The sequence below is a fragment of the Dromiciops gliroides genome, chromosome 5, assembly GCF_019393635.1.
Source record: "Dromiciops gliroides isolate mDroGli1 chromosome 5, mDroGli1.pri, whole genome shotgun sequence".
Classification (NCBI taxonomy): Eukaryota; Metazoa; Chordata; class Mammalia; order Microbiotheria; family Microbiotheriidae; genus Dromiciops; species Dromiciops gliroides.
Window position 1 is genome coordinate 219365530 of NC_057865.1, and position 14352 is coordinate 219379881.

The 14352-nt window shown below is 45.5% G+C and overlaps 1 protein-coding gene across 1 annotated transcript; it reads right to left on the reverse strand.

Annotated features, from left to right (window-relative positions):
- Positions 1–3454: 3454 nt before the first annotated feature.
- LOC122728483 (keratin, type II microfibrillar, component 7C) lies at positions 3455–12066 on the reverse strand. The gene is made up of 9 exons (XM_043967144.1): positions 11683–12066; positions 7895–8103; positions 7331–7391; positions 7104–7199; positions 5908–6072; positions 5549–5674; positions 5036–5256; positions 4294–4325; positions 3455–3932 (listed from the first exon to the last, which is right to left on the reverse strand). The coding sequence occupies exons 1-9, from the start codon at positions 12064–12066 to the stop codon at positions 3766–3768; spliced, it is 1461 nt and encodes a 486-aa protein (XP_043823079.1). The 3' UTR covers positions 3455–3765.
- Positions 12067–14352: the final 2286 nt, after the last annotated feature.

The window sequence follows — 14352 nt, forward strand, 5'->3', positions numbered from 1 at the left end:
GGACATATGTTGACGGAAGATTACATATATGAAGAGGGACAGGGATTTCATCTATGATTTCACCGGTACAGGGATCAAAGCCAATATGTGTCAGAGGCAAAACAAACCCAGATCTTCTTCCAGGGCTAAGAAACACTCTATCTACTACAGGGACACCTCATTTTATTGTGTTTTACTTTATTGAACATTGCAGATGTATTTTTTTTACAAGTTTAAGGTTTGTGGCAACTCCATGTCCAGAGCAAGTCTATCAATGCCATTTCCCCCCCCCCCCCCAACAGCATGTGTTCACATTGTGTCTCTGTGTTCCATTTTGGTAATTCTTACAGTATTTCAAACTTTTCCATTATTATTATATCTATTAAGGTGATCTGTCATCAGTGATCTTTGATGTTACTATTGTAATTATTTTGGGGTACCACAAACCATGTCTATAAAAGATGTTGAATTTAATCAATAAATTTTGTGGATATGTTCTGACCGCTCCACCAACTGACTGTTTCCTTGTCTCTCTCCCTCTCCTTGGGGCTCCCTATTCCCTGAGACACAATAATATTGAAATTAGGCTAATTAATAACCCTAAAGTGACCTCTAAGCATTCAAGTGAAAGGAAGACACTCAGTTGATGTAACTACTTCCCTGTTGTTTTAATTTAAGAAATTGCTGTAGCAATTCCAACCTTCAGCAACCACCACCCTGATCAGTCAGTAGCCATCAACATAGAGCCAGGACCCTCCACCAAGAAAATGATTACAACTTGCTGAAGTCTAGCATTTTTTTTTAGCAATAAAGTATGTTTTAATTAAGGCATGCACATTTGTGTGTTTGTGTGTGTGTGTGGGGGGGGGGCAATGAGGGCTAAGTGACTTGTCCAGAGTCATACAGCTAGTAAGTGTCAAGTGTTTGAGGTGGGATTTGAACTCAGGTTCTCCTGAATCCAGGGCTGGTGCTTTATCCACTGCACCACTTAGCTGCCCCCCCCATAGTTGTTTTTAAAGACATAATGCTGTTACATACTTAATAGACTAAAGTATAGTATAATTTGGGGGGGGCAGGGCAACAGGGGTTAAGTGACTTGCCTAGGGTCACACAGATAGTAAGTGTCAAGTGTCTGAGGCCAGATTTGAACTCAGGTCTTCCTGACTCCAGGGCCAGTGCTTTATCCACTGTACCACCTAGCTGCCCCTAAAGTATAACATGAACATAACTTTTATATACACTGGAAAACCAAAAAAAAAATAATGACTTGCTTTATTATGAATTTGCTTTATTGTGGCGGTCTGGAACCGACCCTACAATGTCTCCCAAGTATGCCTTCTTAAGAATTGAATTAGAGGAGGGAATTAAGCTCAATTACATTGAGAAATTATCCAGTGTTTTATTGAGTTCAGGTTTCTCTCTGAAACAAAGGGCCTCCTCTTTTAACACATTTTTTTTTTTCCAGTGATGCTATGTGGCTATGAGTCATATGCCAATCTCCAAGGAATTAAAGTTTCAAGCATTACCTGACGGCCAGTGGGGAGACACATGATCCAGGTGAGTAGCCTCCAGGATGTCCCCAAAGATTTGTGCTACAAAAGTGGCATAAAGAGTGCCATCTAACAGAAGCATGATCAGAAAATCGGTTATGTAGAGAGAATGAGAGTATAACTGATGGATAGCCCATGTGTTTCATTGGTATCCAGGCAATGTCAAAAGATTTCCTGTGCTTCATAATGGAGTGGACTTGTGCCAATGGATAAAGGAGAAGAAGGCACTGTGGATTGTGATTTTTCACTATTAGAAGGAGTCTTTTCATTCATAAGATCATAGATTGATTAAAGCACTGATGGTGGGGGCAGCTAGGTGGCACAGTAGAGTACCGGCTCTGGATTCAGGAGGACCTGAGTTCAAATCTGGCCTCAGACACTTGACACTTACTAGCTGTGTGACCCTGGGTAAGTCACTTAACATTCATTGCCCCACAAACGAACAAATAGATAAATAAATAAATAAATAAAATTTTAAAAAAGGGGCAGCTAGGTAGCACAGTAGATAGAGCACTGGCCCTGGATTCAGGAGGACCCGAGTTCAAATCTGGCCTCAGACACTTGTCACTTGCTAGCTGTGTGACCCTGGGTAAGTCACTTAACCCTAATTGCCTCACCAAAAAAAAAAAAGACAATTAGGACCCTTCCACCAAGGGGTGAGATGTGATAGGAGTAAAATATCTAGGAAGGTCCCTACAAGGTTGGCTGACATAGTTTTTCCTTAGACGGTGGGAAAGTTCTCTTTCCCATATAACTGGTCCAGATGATTAGGGCTCAAGCCATTGCATGTTATCATGATCTGTGCTGGTATCTTATGCCCTTTGCTCTTTTGCTCCTTGGTCTCAGGGGCTGCATTTTACAACAACGTTTTTCTTTTCTTTTCTTTTCTTTTCTTTTCTTTTCTTTTCTTTTCTTTTCTTTTCTTTTCTTTTCTTTTCTTTTCTTTTCTTTTCTTTTCTTCTTTCTTTCCCTCTCTCTCTCTCTTCCTTCCTTCCTTTTTCTTTTTTCCTTTCCTTTTTTTTTTTTTTTTTTGGGGCAATGAGGGTTAAGTGACTTGCCCAGGGTTACACAGCTAGTAAGTGTCAAGTGTCTCAGGCCAGATTTGAACTCAGGTCCTCCTGAATCCAGGGCTGGTGCTTTATCCACTGCGCCACCTAGCTGTCCCCAAATGTTTTTATTTTCCCTAGAACCTCACGCAGTCTGTATATAGTAAGCCCTTAACAAATTTTTGTTAAATATATGAAGAAATTTTTTAAGGAGCTGTATTGCCTTTCAATCACTGTTTGCCTCTCTCAGACCACCCTCCTCTCTCCCTTGTCCCCCAACAAAACTTCCCAGGGCTATGGTTACTGTAGATCTCTGGTTGTTTTCTGGATCCAACTTTCTGTAACTAAATTTAAACCAGCCCAGACTGACAAGTGGTGTCTAGTTAGAGTTTCCTCACACAGCAAACACTCTCCTCCCTAGGACTGAAGAGGAGAACAGAGCTGCCTTCCATAGCGGCTTTTGTCCCTGAGACTTTATATGTTCTTGAGACTGGGATGGGATAAGATCCTTGAGCTCTCATCTCTGTATCTACGTTGCCCTTAACCCAGAAAAAGTGGAGCAGAAATGACTGTGGATTCAGAGTCCAAGGACCTGGGGTTGAATTTTAGCTTTACTCCATATTATGTATAATGCTGGGCAAGTCACTTCACTTCAATTTTCTGTTCCTTAGTGTCCTTATCTTTGAGGAAGTCAGACTAGATGATCTCTAAGTTCTCTGTTACTGAAATCTATAACCCTAAAATCCACACTAGCGCTCACACCAGTGACATCCTCTATTTTGTCTTGTTCCCCAGGGAGAACATTCCCACTGGGCATAGCCCGGATGAGAAACCACAAGAAAGCCATATATTTTCAGTGCCAAAAATGGCTTCCCAAGTTTATTGGATACACATAAGACAATATGCATTGAGAAGGATCTGAGGCAGATTAGCAATGTCCTGGATTCAAACCCCTTTATTCTGGGTGGGTCCAGGATCCAAAAGGGGTCTGTTGATGGGATCTATGCTATGGCTCCAGAAGATGGAAGTTGGGAGGGAATGTGGAGCTTGGCGTGTTCTCAGAACATGAGGTAGGAAAACAGCTGTTTTAGGAGGCTGAGACCTAGAGATGGGGGAGGGGAGGGAATAGGGCACATCTGGAGATGATGGAAAGGGCGCCTCTGTCTCTCTCTGTCTCTGTCTCTCTCTCTCTAGCATCTTCCACAGCTGGTGTTGAGGGACCCACAGGGCGCACAGTATCCAGTGCTCACCACCATGTTCCCACTGCAAGGGGCACTACAAACACTGCCGGTGATGGGTCGGGAGCCTGTCTGGCAAAGGTCACCACAACTGACACCACCTCGGGAGCTACTCACACCTGCAGAAGGAAGAGGGTTCAGGGCAAGGTCAGATTTCCTGCTTATGAAGTCAGTGTTTTCAAGATTCCAATGCCAAGCAAGGCCAGTGATTTCTTGGCTCAGGCCACCCTGGGAAGGCTGTCTCTAATCTGACCAGAATTCTCAGGAAGGAAATGGTCGCCATTTCCTCCTTGTCCTGTTTCAGTGTCTTCCCATCTTCCCATCTGGGAAGTACCTCCTGAGGCTAATCCCAGTCCCTCCCACGGTTTGCTTGGTCTTCTGTGGCAAAATCAGAGCATCCCCTCTAGTTGTGGTCTTAGGAGAGACATTGCTCTACCCTCCCAGTCAAGAAGTCCTCCTTCCAAAGTCAAATTTACTTACAGACATTCACAGCACCAACGCCTTCACATAGCCTGAAGAGGGGAGAGGGAAGAAAGAGAGAAAAGACATGTCAGAATAGGATCCCAACTCATTCTCAGCTGCTAAATTTCCAGGAATGGGGAAATGGATGGATGAAGCTAGAAAGATGGGGCTGGGGGGGGGTAGGATATCTGGGTACACATAGTGCAAAGAGCCCTGGACCAGAAGACCTGGGCTCAAGTCTTGACACTGCTTTTTACTACCTGTGGGACCTTGGGCAAATAAATTACTTAACCTTATTAGTCTATAAGCTTTCTGAAGGCAGGAGATGTCTTTTGCCTTTTTTTTTTTTTTTTTGGTATCCTCAGCACTTAGCACAGTGCCTGGCACTTAGTAGGCACTTAGTAAATGTTTACTGAATAACTGATTAACTATCTACTTTCTAGATTAGTGTTTCCTGGTTGGTGAAGGTTAGGGGGTCATTTTAGTGCATGGCTAAAACCTCACCAGGATGTTCTGGGAAACTGGATTTTCTCTATTCTCCCTTACCCTAGCACTGACTTAGTATCCTCTGACTTCTACCTGGGGTGAGGGAAAGATAATTCTCTGAGTCAAATTAGCTACAACAACCCACTCCTCTCTTTTTAAGAGCTCACTACCTTAATTATCTTATGGTAAAGAAATGGGTAAGGAAAATTCTCTCTTGCCAACACTTGGGAATTCCTTGGAATTCTGCCTGGCACTTGCCCTGGGGGGTCCCTACCTGTATTCCTCGCCCTCCAGCAGCCTCTTGTAGGTGGCAATCTCAATGTCCAGGCCCAGCTTGGAGTTCATGACCTCCTGGTACTCCTTCAGCAGACAAGCCATGTCCTGCTTGGCCTTCTGCAGAGCCTCCTCCAGCCCTGCCAGCTTGCAGCGAGCATCATTGAGGGCAGTCTCACCCTGCTGTTCAGACTGGGTCACAGCAGCCTCCAGCTTGGAATTCTGGGGAATGAGGGGGAAGTATAGTGGGGTGTGGAAAGAGAATTATTGAACTGTCTTGGACTCATGGACACCCAGAGTCTATGATGCCAGAAAAGACAACCCAAGTGTCCTCCCCCCCTCCCCCGCCATCATCCACATAGGACGACCCCAACAAAGAAGGTCTCCTCAGTGTGGTCTATTGCCCGTCCTGGGACAATCCATGGAAAGTCCTATAGCACCTGCCTTGAATTTCTCTGGTTTCAACTGAACACATTTTGGGGCGGGGGACAGAAGGGGAATGCTGCGTCCATACCTGGCACTTTGCGTTCTCCACCTCGGCGGTCAGCCTCTGGATCATGCGGTTCAGCTCATTGATCTCCTCCTTGGTCCTGCGCAGGCTTTCTCCATGGCGGATCACTGTGGCCTTCATCTCCTCACACTGCGGGAGGCAGGGAGGTTATGAGGACCATCGCATTCCCGTGTTTGCCTCTGTGTCATCCCAGCCGGAGGAGGCGTCTGTGCCTCCTTCAAATACCCCCAGGGGAGAAGACTACAAAGCGGTCTGGGCATGCGTCTGCAAATGGAGGGGCAGTCCATCCTGACATCTACTCCCCGAGCATCAGATCCCTCTCTCTGCAGCTTCTAGGACGGGAGGGAGCCAGAGCCGCTCACCTTGCTGCGGTACCAGGACTCGGCCTCGGCCCGGCTGCGGCTGGCAATGTCGTCGTACTGAGACTTGATCTCCGCAATCACACAGTCCATGTTGAGTTCTCGGCTGTTGTCCATCTTCACCACGACGGAGGTGTCAGAGATGTGGGTGTGGAGGACTCGGATCTCCTGTAAAGTGGATTGGGAGAGAAGAGGACAAACAATTCATTTGGGCTCCAAGTTTGTGGTCCAGTTCCTTCTTGTCTCATTGAAGTCCAAGGACCTGTGATTGGAGGGGATGCACCACCCCGTGAAACAATCTTACATTCTTCATAGAAGGAAAATTTCCTTCAGGTCAAATAGCGTTCAATAGCAATTGTCTCTATTATGGACCTTGTTTAATCCCAATTATCTCTTGGCCATGTTTGATTTTAGACTGACCCTCTCAGTCCCTAAGCCTTTTTCTAGATTGGCTACTATTTTCTATTAGCCCATTTTAACCTTCTTTTAGCCCAAAAGAATTAAGAAGGGTAATAACTGTTAGGGAAATCACATCAATCTTCTCTAAACATAACAGAATTGATCTGGGGATCTTTCATGGCATGAGATTGTGCATGTGGTTGCTCTTATCTGTCCGCACAGAGAAAGAAGAGTTAGCTCTGGCCCACAAAGAATATTCTGCAAGTCTGAGGCTCTGACACCTTGGAGGAAATGTCCTTGATTGACCCTCTTTTTTTACTAGACCCAAAGAGTGAAATGCTCTCTCCCCTCTTAACCCTCACTAACACTTCTACCCATATTTCAGTCTCAAACTGTTTATCTGCCATAGCTGGCACCAAGTAGCGACCTGGGGTAGCCTGTGCAGGACTGAGGTGACCACACGCAGGGAAAGAGAAATCAGAGAGGAAAGAGAGGGAAAGAGAGAAGTGGGAGAAAGGAACATGGAGAAACAGAGAGGAAGAGGGTGGAAGGGAGAAATTGGGGCAGTGAGGGAAAGGAGAGAGAGAAGAAAGGGGTAGAGGTTGAGGGAGGGGAGAGGGCTGAATAGAAGATCATTAGGGAACACAGTGGGGAGCACTATCAGATATCACTAACATAGTGATAACTATAGCATAGTGGGTGCCTATCGCCAAGACAGCAAACCATTCTCGTGGGTTGCCAAACCTTCTGCTACAATGATGCTCTGGGTGCCCTGACCCTCAATGCCCAAGCTCTCTCACCTCCTCATACAGGGCCCTCAGGAAATTGATCTCTTCTGTCAGTGCCTCAGCATTGGCTTCCAGGTCTGACTTGCGTAGGTAGGCACAGTCCACCTCCTGTTGAGAGATTGTAGGGGAGACAACTGAGCAAAGCCCATCTACTTTTTTAGAAGATCAGAAAGATGGCTACCAGTCCAGGGTGGGAGCAGGAAGGATCAGCTTCTGGTCGTTGGTTCTCAGCCACTCACCTTCTTCAGTGCCACAAAATCATTCTCGGCTGTAGCCCGAAGAGCCACTTCTTCCTCATACCTGCAGTGACAGAGAAGAGGATCAGGCCTTGTCTGAACAAATCTCAAAAAATGGATTGAAATAATCTAAACAGATTATTTCAGTCCTCAGAAGACTGTGGCCCCAATCTCTCCTCCAACCACAGATCTGGGGCTCAGAAGGAGCTTGGAAGATGGCTCAAATCTATCCATTCCCAGTGCAGCTCTTGCTTTGGATGAGCCATAGAACCACAGGGTAGAGAGTGGTTTGGAAGGGAGAGAAAGAAGCAGGAGGCCATACATAAGGACCAGAACCCTAGAAGCTTTCTGTCTAGACCTGGTCAAGTCACAAACGTTTACTTATTTCCATTCCCCAGGCACTTGCTTCTCTGGAAGCAAAGATCATTCTAAGATTCCCCTACATTGCCCCAATCCTAATAAAACCTGGAATGAGCATGGTCTTTGAGACAGCATTTGCAAGCGTGGTTTAGAGGAGAATTCTTATTAGATACCAGGAACCTTCCCCACACCCCACCAATGACTCACTTCTTCTTGTAGCCCTCCAGCACCTCCTGCACGTGGTTAAGCTCAGAAGCCACACGTCCACTGTCGGCCTCCACACACTCCAGCTCCCGCTTCAGGGTCTCTATGTATCCATTGAACAGGGGCTCCAGGTTGCTCTCGCAGCATTTCCGGTTCTGGTAGAATTGCCACTTGGTCTCCAGAAGCTTGTTCTGCTGCTCCAGGAAGCGTACCTATGATGCCAATGACAAAAAGTCTGAGTATCTGCCTCTAAGGGGGTTGGTCTGTATAATTACATGGGGGTTAAAATAATGGAAAGAACACTCTTTCTGTTGTTGGAGGATCTGGGTTCAAATCCTTATTGCCTCTGTAGGCCTGAGTAACTTTTAGCATCTCAGTGCATCAGCTACTTCTGATGAGAAATGAGAAAGCTGCCTTAATGTTCCTTCTGTGTCTAAAGCCTGGAACATCTTTAGGGGTGATGGAGTCTAATAATAGCTGACATATATATGGCATTTTAAGGTTTGCAAAATATTTTTGATCTCATCTGATTCTCAAAACAACCCTATGAGGTGGTTCCCATTATTATCTCTATATTATAGATGAGGACACTGAGTCAGAGAGGAGGGAAATCACTAGCCCAGAGCCATCCAGCCAGAGAGCATCTGAGGCAAGATTCGATTGGGGTCTTCCTGACCCCAAGTCCAACACTTTATCCATTATGTCATCTGATGGTCTTCAAGAGACACTTATTAAGTACCTACTGAATGCAAGGCACTGTGCTAGGTAGTTGATGGGTATTATAACAGTTCCTGCCTAGGAACTTGCAACTTGATTTGGGGGTGGGGGGGTGGGACATCTGCATCTAAAAGGTCTGATTCTAAAGGCTGATCCTGTGCCTTAGTTTACTCATCTGTAAAAGGGGCCCAGCAGGGCTTACTGAATGGATTAGCTCACTGGCTTATTGTTTTGTTTTCTTGGCAGGGCAATGAGGGTTAAGTGACTTGCCCAGGGTCACTCAGCTAGTAAGTTCACTGGCTTATTGTGAAGAAGATGATTTGTCAACCCTAAAGCTCTGTTAAATGGAATTAATTCTTAAGACAAAATTAACAAGACATGACAACCGATCAGAGTTGGGGTAAGGGAAAAGGGGAGGAGGAACTCTGTCAGGGCTTTTTCATCTTCACATGTGCAGCTGCATGCAGAGCACTGACATAATGTGCTTCAATTAGACCAAAGAGTAAACTTCCTCCCATACCCACGCCAAAAAGAAGGTGAATAATAAGGCTGAATAATGAGCAAAGTGCTTCGGTTGTTTGGTAATAATGCAATTAGAATCTGTGGCCACTGAACAAGAGAGTTGAAAGGCACTTCAAAGATCACTGAGTCCAACCCCTTTGTCTGACAGAGCTGGAAAAGGAGGCTCAGAGGGATTGAGCAATATGCACCTTAGTGGCAAAAGAAGAACTACAACCCACTTCTCCAGACTCCCAGTCCACTATGTTTAATTACCATAGAGTGAAGAGCCTGAAGGGGGCTCTAGAAACCCACCTCCTCCCCTGGTTGTAGACAGAATTCCACCGAAATCATTGAATACATAGCAATCTCTCTTGTTTCAGAGTGTCCCAGAGGAGAGGGATTCACAGCAATATGGCTCCTGGTCTAATGACCCTCCCTTTTGATAAATTTTTCTTTCCTTTCATCTGTTCTAAAACCCTCATGCTGCAGTTTCAGTCTATTTCCTTTGGTCCTCAGTGGAGATAAAATATGGCAGTCTCTTCCTCTCTAGAGTGAAATTCAACATGGTTCTGACCACATGCAGTCAAGGAAGTTAAGGTATTGAGGAAAGAATGTTCTGCGGTAAGCAGAATGAACACCGGACTGTGTATGAGAGGAGATCTGGGTTTGAACCTTCACTCGGCCACTTAATTAGCCGTGCGTGCCAGTGAGCAAGTCATTCCCAGCTAGCTGGTGCAGTGGTTAGAGTGCTGGAACCGGAGTCAGGACAACCTGAGTTCAAATCCAGCCTCAGACACTTCCTAGCTGTGTGACTGAGCAAGTCACTTAACCTCTGTGTATCTCAGTTTTCTATTCTGTGAAACAGGGGCAATAAAAGCACCTACCTCCCAGGGTAGGTGGGAGGATCAAATGAGATAATGTTTGTATAGCACTTTGTAAATCTTAAAGCCCTATAGAAATATTAGCTATTATCCCACTTTTCTGAGACTCAGTTTCCTCAGTTGTGAAAATGAAGGCATTAGACTAGATGCTCTCCAGGGCTTTTTCTAACTCCTGGCTTCTAGGATTCTTGACATCTGATTCTTTTAAGGACAGAGCCCTTCCCCATTCAGTCATCATTCTCTTTTGGCTAAAGACACTTGGACCAAACACTTTTTTGACCCACATTTTTGTGGTCAAGGTGAGTGGTGCTTTTCTTAAAGAGAGCTTTGGGGATCATCCCAAGGCCATGAACCAAAGTTCTTTTATTTTTTTCAAAGTTCTTTTCTACAGGAACTCTATGGCCACTCGTTTTGTCATGTTCTCCTGACATGTTTCAGTCATGTTTGACTTTTCATCGCCTCATGGACATGCCAATACTGTCCATGGGGTTTTCTTGGCAAAGACATTTGCCATTTCCTTCTCCAGCTCAATTTACAGATGAGGAAACTGAGGCAAACAGAAATTAAGTGACTTGCCCAGGATCACACAGCTAGTAAGGACCTGAGCATAGATTTGAACTCAGGTTTTCCCTGACTCCAGGCTGCCCCCTAGTGGACACTTAAATGCCACTTCCCATTTTACAGAAGATTTAAAAAATACCCAGTTCAAACTCCAGGATGAAAATGACCACCACCAGGCAAGCCTGAAGAGAAGTAAAAGGCCCTTAGAGATCATCTTCTCTAGTTTATGCCTGGTTCAGATTACCTTCTACAATGCCCTCTTCCCCTGTGGGTAGTCATTCAGCCTTTCTGTGAAGAGCTCCAGAAATGGGAAACTCACTACCTCTCAAAGGTCAATAATTCAACTTTGGAAGAGCTTTGATCCTAGGAAGTTTTTCACAGTAGAAATATGCCCCTCATCAACTTCCACCCATCACTCCTTGTTCTGCTTTCTGGGCTCAAGTGAAACAAGTTTAATCCCTTTTTTTCCTACGTCAGTCTCTATAACAAGGTTCATAGGCTCATAAACCTAGAGCTGGAAGGAATTTCAGAGAACATCTAGTTCAACCCCTTAATTTTTACAGATGAGGAATCTGAGACTCAGAGGACCGCAGGGACGTGTCCACAGTCACACACCGTCCCAGCTCACCCTCATCTGTTCTTTTCTTCTTCATGCTAAATATTTCCCACCTAAATCTCATAGAGCACACTCTCTGGGTCTCCAGGTTTCCCCTCTTTCTTTGTCTCTACCTAAGGCACTGAGATCTACAACTCTGTCCAGCTGTGCCTAATTCTGTTCTGGTCTCTCACCATTGTCTAGATTTAGTGCTGGGAAGGATCTTAGAGAGCACTGAAGCACTGGAGTTATTTGATAGAGAGGAAACGGGCACAGAGAAGGTGAGCATCTTGTCCAGGAGCACACAGATTCTAAGTTTCTGAGGACAGAGTTGAATTCAGGTGCTCCTGACTTCACACCCAAAGCCCTATCTATTATGCCCCACTGCCTGCTCAATTGTTTTTCACTTTCAGTTCTTCTGCAACCAGACTAAAAGTGTCCCAAAGGTAGCAGCCATTTTCCCTTGTTGATCTAGGTCTCTCCATAATGTCCAGTACTATAGGGAGCTTGGGAACCCAAGGGACTGTGACACTGACCTTGTCGATGAAGGCAGCAAACTTGCTGTTGAGACACTTGATCTGTTCCTTCTCCTCGTGCTTCACACATTGGGCATTGGGGTCGATCTCCAGGTTGAGGGGGGTCAGGAGGCTCTCATTGACAGACACAGTGGTGATGCAGGGGGGGCTGGGCCCACACACTCCCCCAGAGCGGTAGCCAAAGCTCCGGCCACAGGAGCCGGCCCTGTAGCCCCCACAGACGCTTCGGCTGCCAAAGCCGGTCAGTCCCCTGTAGCAGGACACTCCTCTGTAGGGAGCAGCGCTGACGCAGCAGCGGTCACCAATCCTTGGCACGAAGGCTGAGACACAGCTGAAGTTTCTGGGGCGGAATCCACAGCCCACTGTGCTAACTCCACAAGTCATGGCGAAGGTAGTAGGAGGTACTGGTGCAGATGGAGGAGAATCCAGCAAATGCTTCTGTGATCCAGGCCGTGGCTCTGCCTTTTTATTTGTCAGGGGGAGCTGCATTAAAGGGGGCAGCGAAAAGTTGATGATAGGTGCATTTTATTGGCTTGGCATCACTCCTGTCTTCTTAAGAACCAAGTTAGCTTGCCTCTCTGGTATGGCTGTGTCAACAATCACTGTTCATGGACCGGCAGATCCCATTTCATCTTCAAAGTCTTTATAAGCTTCCCCCCCCCTCCCCAGTCACACTTTCCCTTCCTGCAAGTGCCAAAGGCAAAGGGCTTCCTAGTAGTTGACAGTTGTAGTTGCTTCCCCCCTTCCCCTTCTTCTCTCTACCACCCATTACTAGGATCAGTATCTTCTTCGTTCAGGAATAAGACCCATGACGGGGGGGATATGGGTTTTTTTTTTGGTTCTTTTGTGTGGGAGAAAATGTGAACTGTGTCCTAACCTCTTAGGGAAGGCCCCAGCTTTTTTGGGGGTGGGGAGGAGAGTGTCACTCCTTGATGAGGCCCCATGCTTAAAAATAAGTTTATTCTTCTCTGTTAAAACCTTGTTCCATTATCTCACAAAATGTGGGGGTGAACTTAGGTTCTCAAAGTCTTTGGTGGAAAAGGATTGCACGGGGCCTTGAGGAATTGAGGAATAGATAATAGGATAGCAATAGTGATTGAAGGAACCTTAGAGATTGCTTAGTCTATCCACTCAGTTTTTTAGGGGACAAAATGATAGCCCAGAGGACTTAAATGACTAAAGGCACATACATAGTTAAGCAGCAGATTTAAATGCAAATACAGGTAGGGATGCTCAGAGTTATTTTCCAGGGCCTCTTCTTTTGCCCTCAGTGTCAACTGGTCCTCTGCATCCAATTATCTTTATGGGTTCAGGGGAGGAGCAAGCTTTGATATCCGGACAATGGAAGCGTGCCTTGAGGTTTTTCTTTTGTCATCAGAGTTTCTGTCTTGAGTGTCTGAGCCTATAAATTCTTCCCCCAACAAACCTCCTCTGGTTTATGTCTCTATTGCCTCGTGTACATTTCTGGTTGTTTGCTGACTACTGGATTTCCTGGCCCAGTCACTGTCACATTCCACTTGTCCTTTGGACTGAAAAAACCTCTCCACCATGGATTCTGTTTGGCAGCCATCTGGCCTGGTCTCTGAGCCTTGGCTCTCTCTTTTCCCTTTCATGATGAGAACTTCCCCAGATGAATGGGGGAAGGGGTGGGGGGTCTTGGATCAGAGGAGCCCTTACAATATTCTGTAGAACCCCAAAGTCCTTAGATGCAAACTTACAGACATCAAGCAGTCACTTTAAAAGACACTGGGCAGCAAACCTAAGAGGGATGGAGTCTCCTCAGTCCCTCACCTTTGGTCACTCTATGTTGGCTTCCCAAAGGCTTTGAGTCACGGTCCTTGGGGACCCACAGCATCATCTGTATTATGGAGGTTTGGGGAAGCAGTTCCGGAATGACAAGGAAGGGGAAGGATGTGTCAAATGGAGATGTGAATTCACATCTATAGAACAACAAATAGGATTTTGTATTTTGCCCCATTTTAGAGAATTATTCTATAGGAGTGGGCATAGGGTTTCAGTTTGCTTGAGTTCCCAGTTCTTTCTGGGATTAATTGGGTTAGTAGAATTTAAGTATACTCTACAACTCACAGGACATAAAACCCAAGAAAGGAGCCGGCATAATATCTATACACAAACATACAAAGTATGAGTAACAAGGGGGCAGCTAGGTGGAGCAGTGGATAGAGCACTGGCTCTTGATTCAGGAGGACCTGAGTTCAAATCTAGCCTCAGACACTTGCCACTTACTAGCTCTGTGACCCTGGGCAAGTCACTTAACCCTCATTGCCTCCTCCCCACCAAAGAGTAACAAGCAAGATGAACTACAGATAACAATCCAAGGACATATAGCTTATATCATGGCTACCATTGAGATTTGGTGAGATGAGATGCAAGCCTAGAATGTGACTCCAAGAGAGTAAGCCTTATTCAAAAACATAGGACAGATAAGAGTAGGATGGATGGTGGTGGAGAGGTAGCATTGTATAAGATTAAAAAAACTATGCTTTTTGTCCACAAGCCTGCCAGAGACAATGTTTATTGATTCAATCATTCTAATCCTAAACATGTCTGCTTAAAGAGAAGTCCAAGAAGGCAGAATCTTCCCATGCCTTTGAAAATTTCTCAGTTGCCAGACATTATGGAGCTGCAATTTATTACATTCCCAAATAA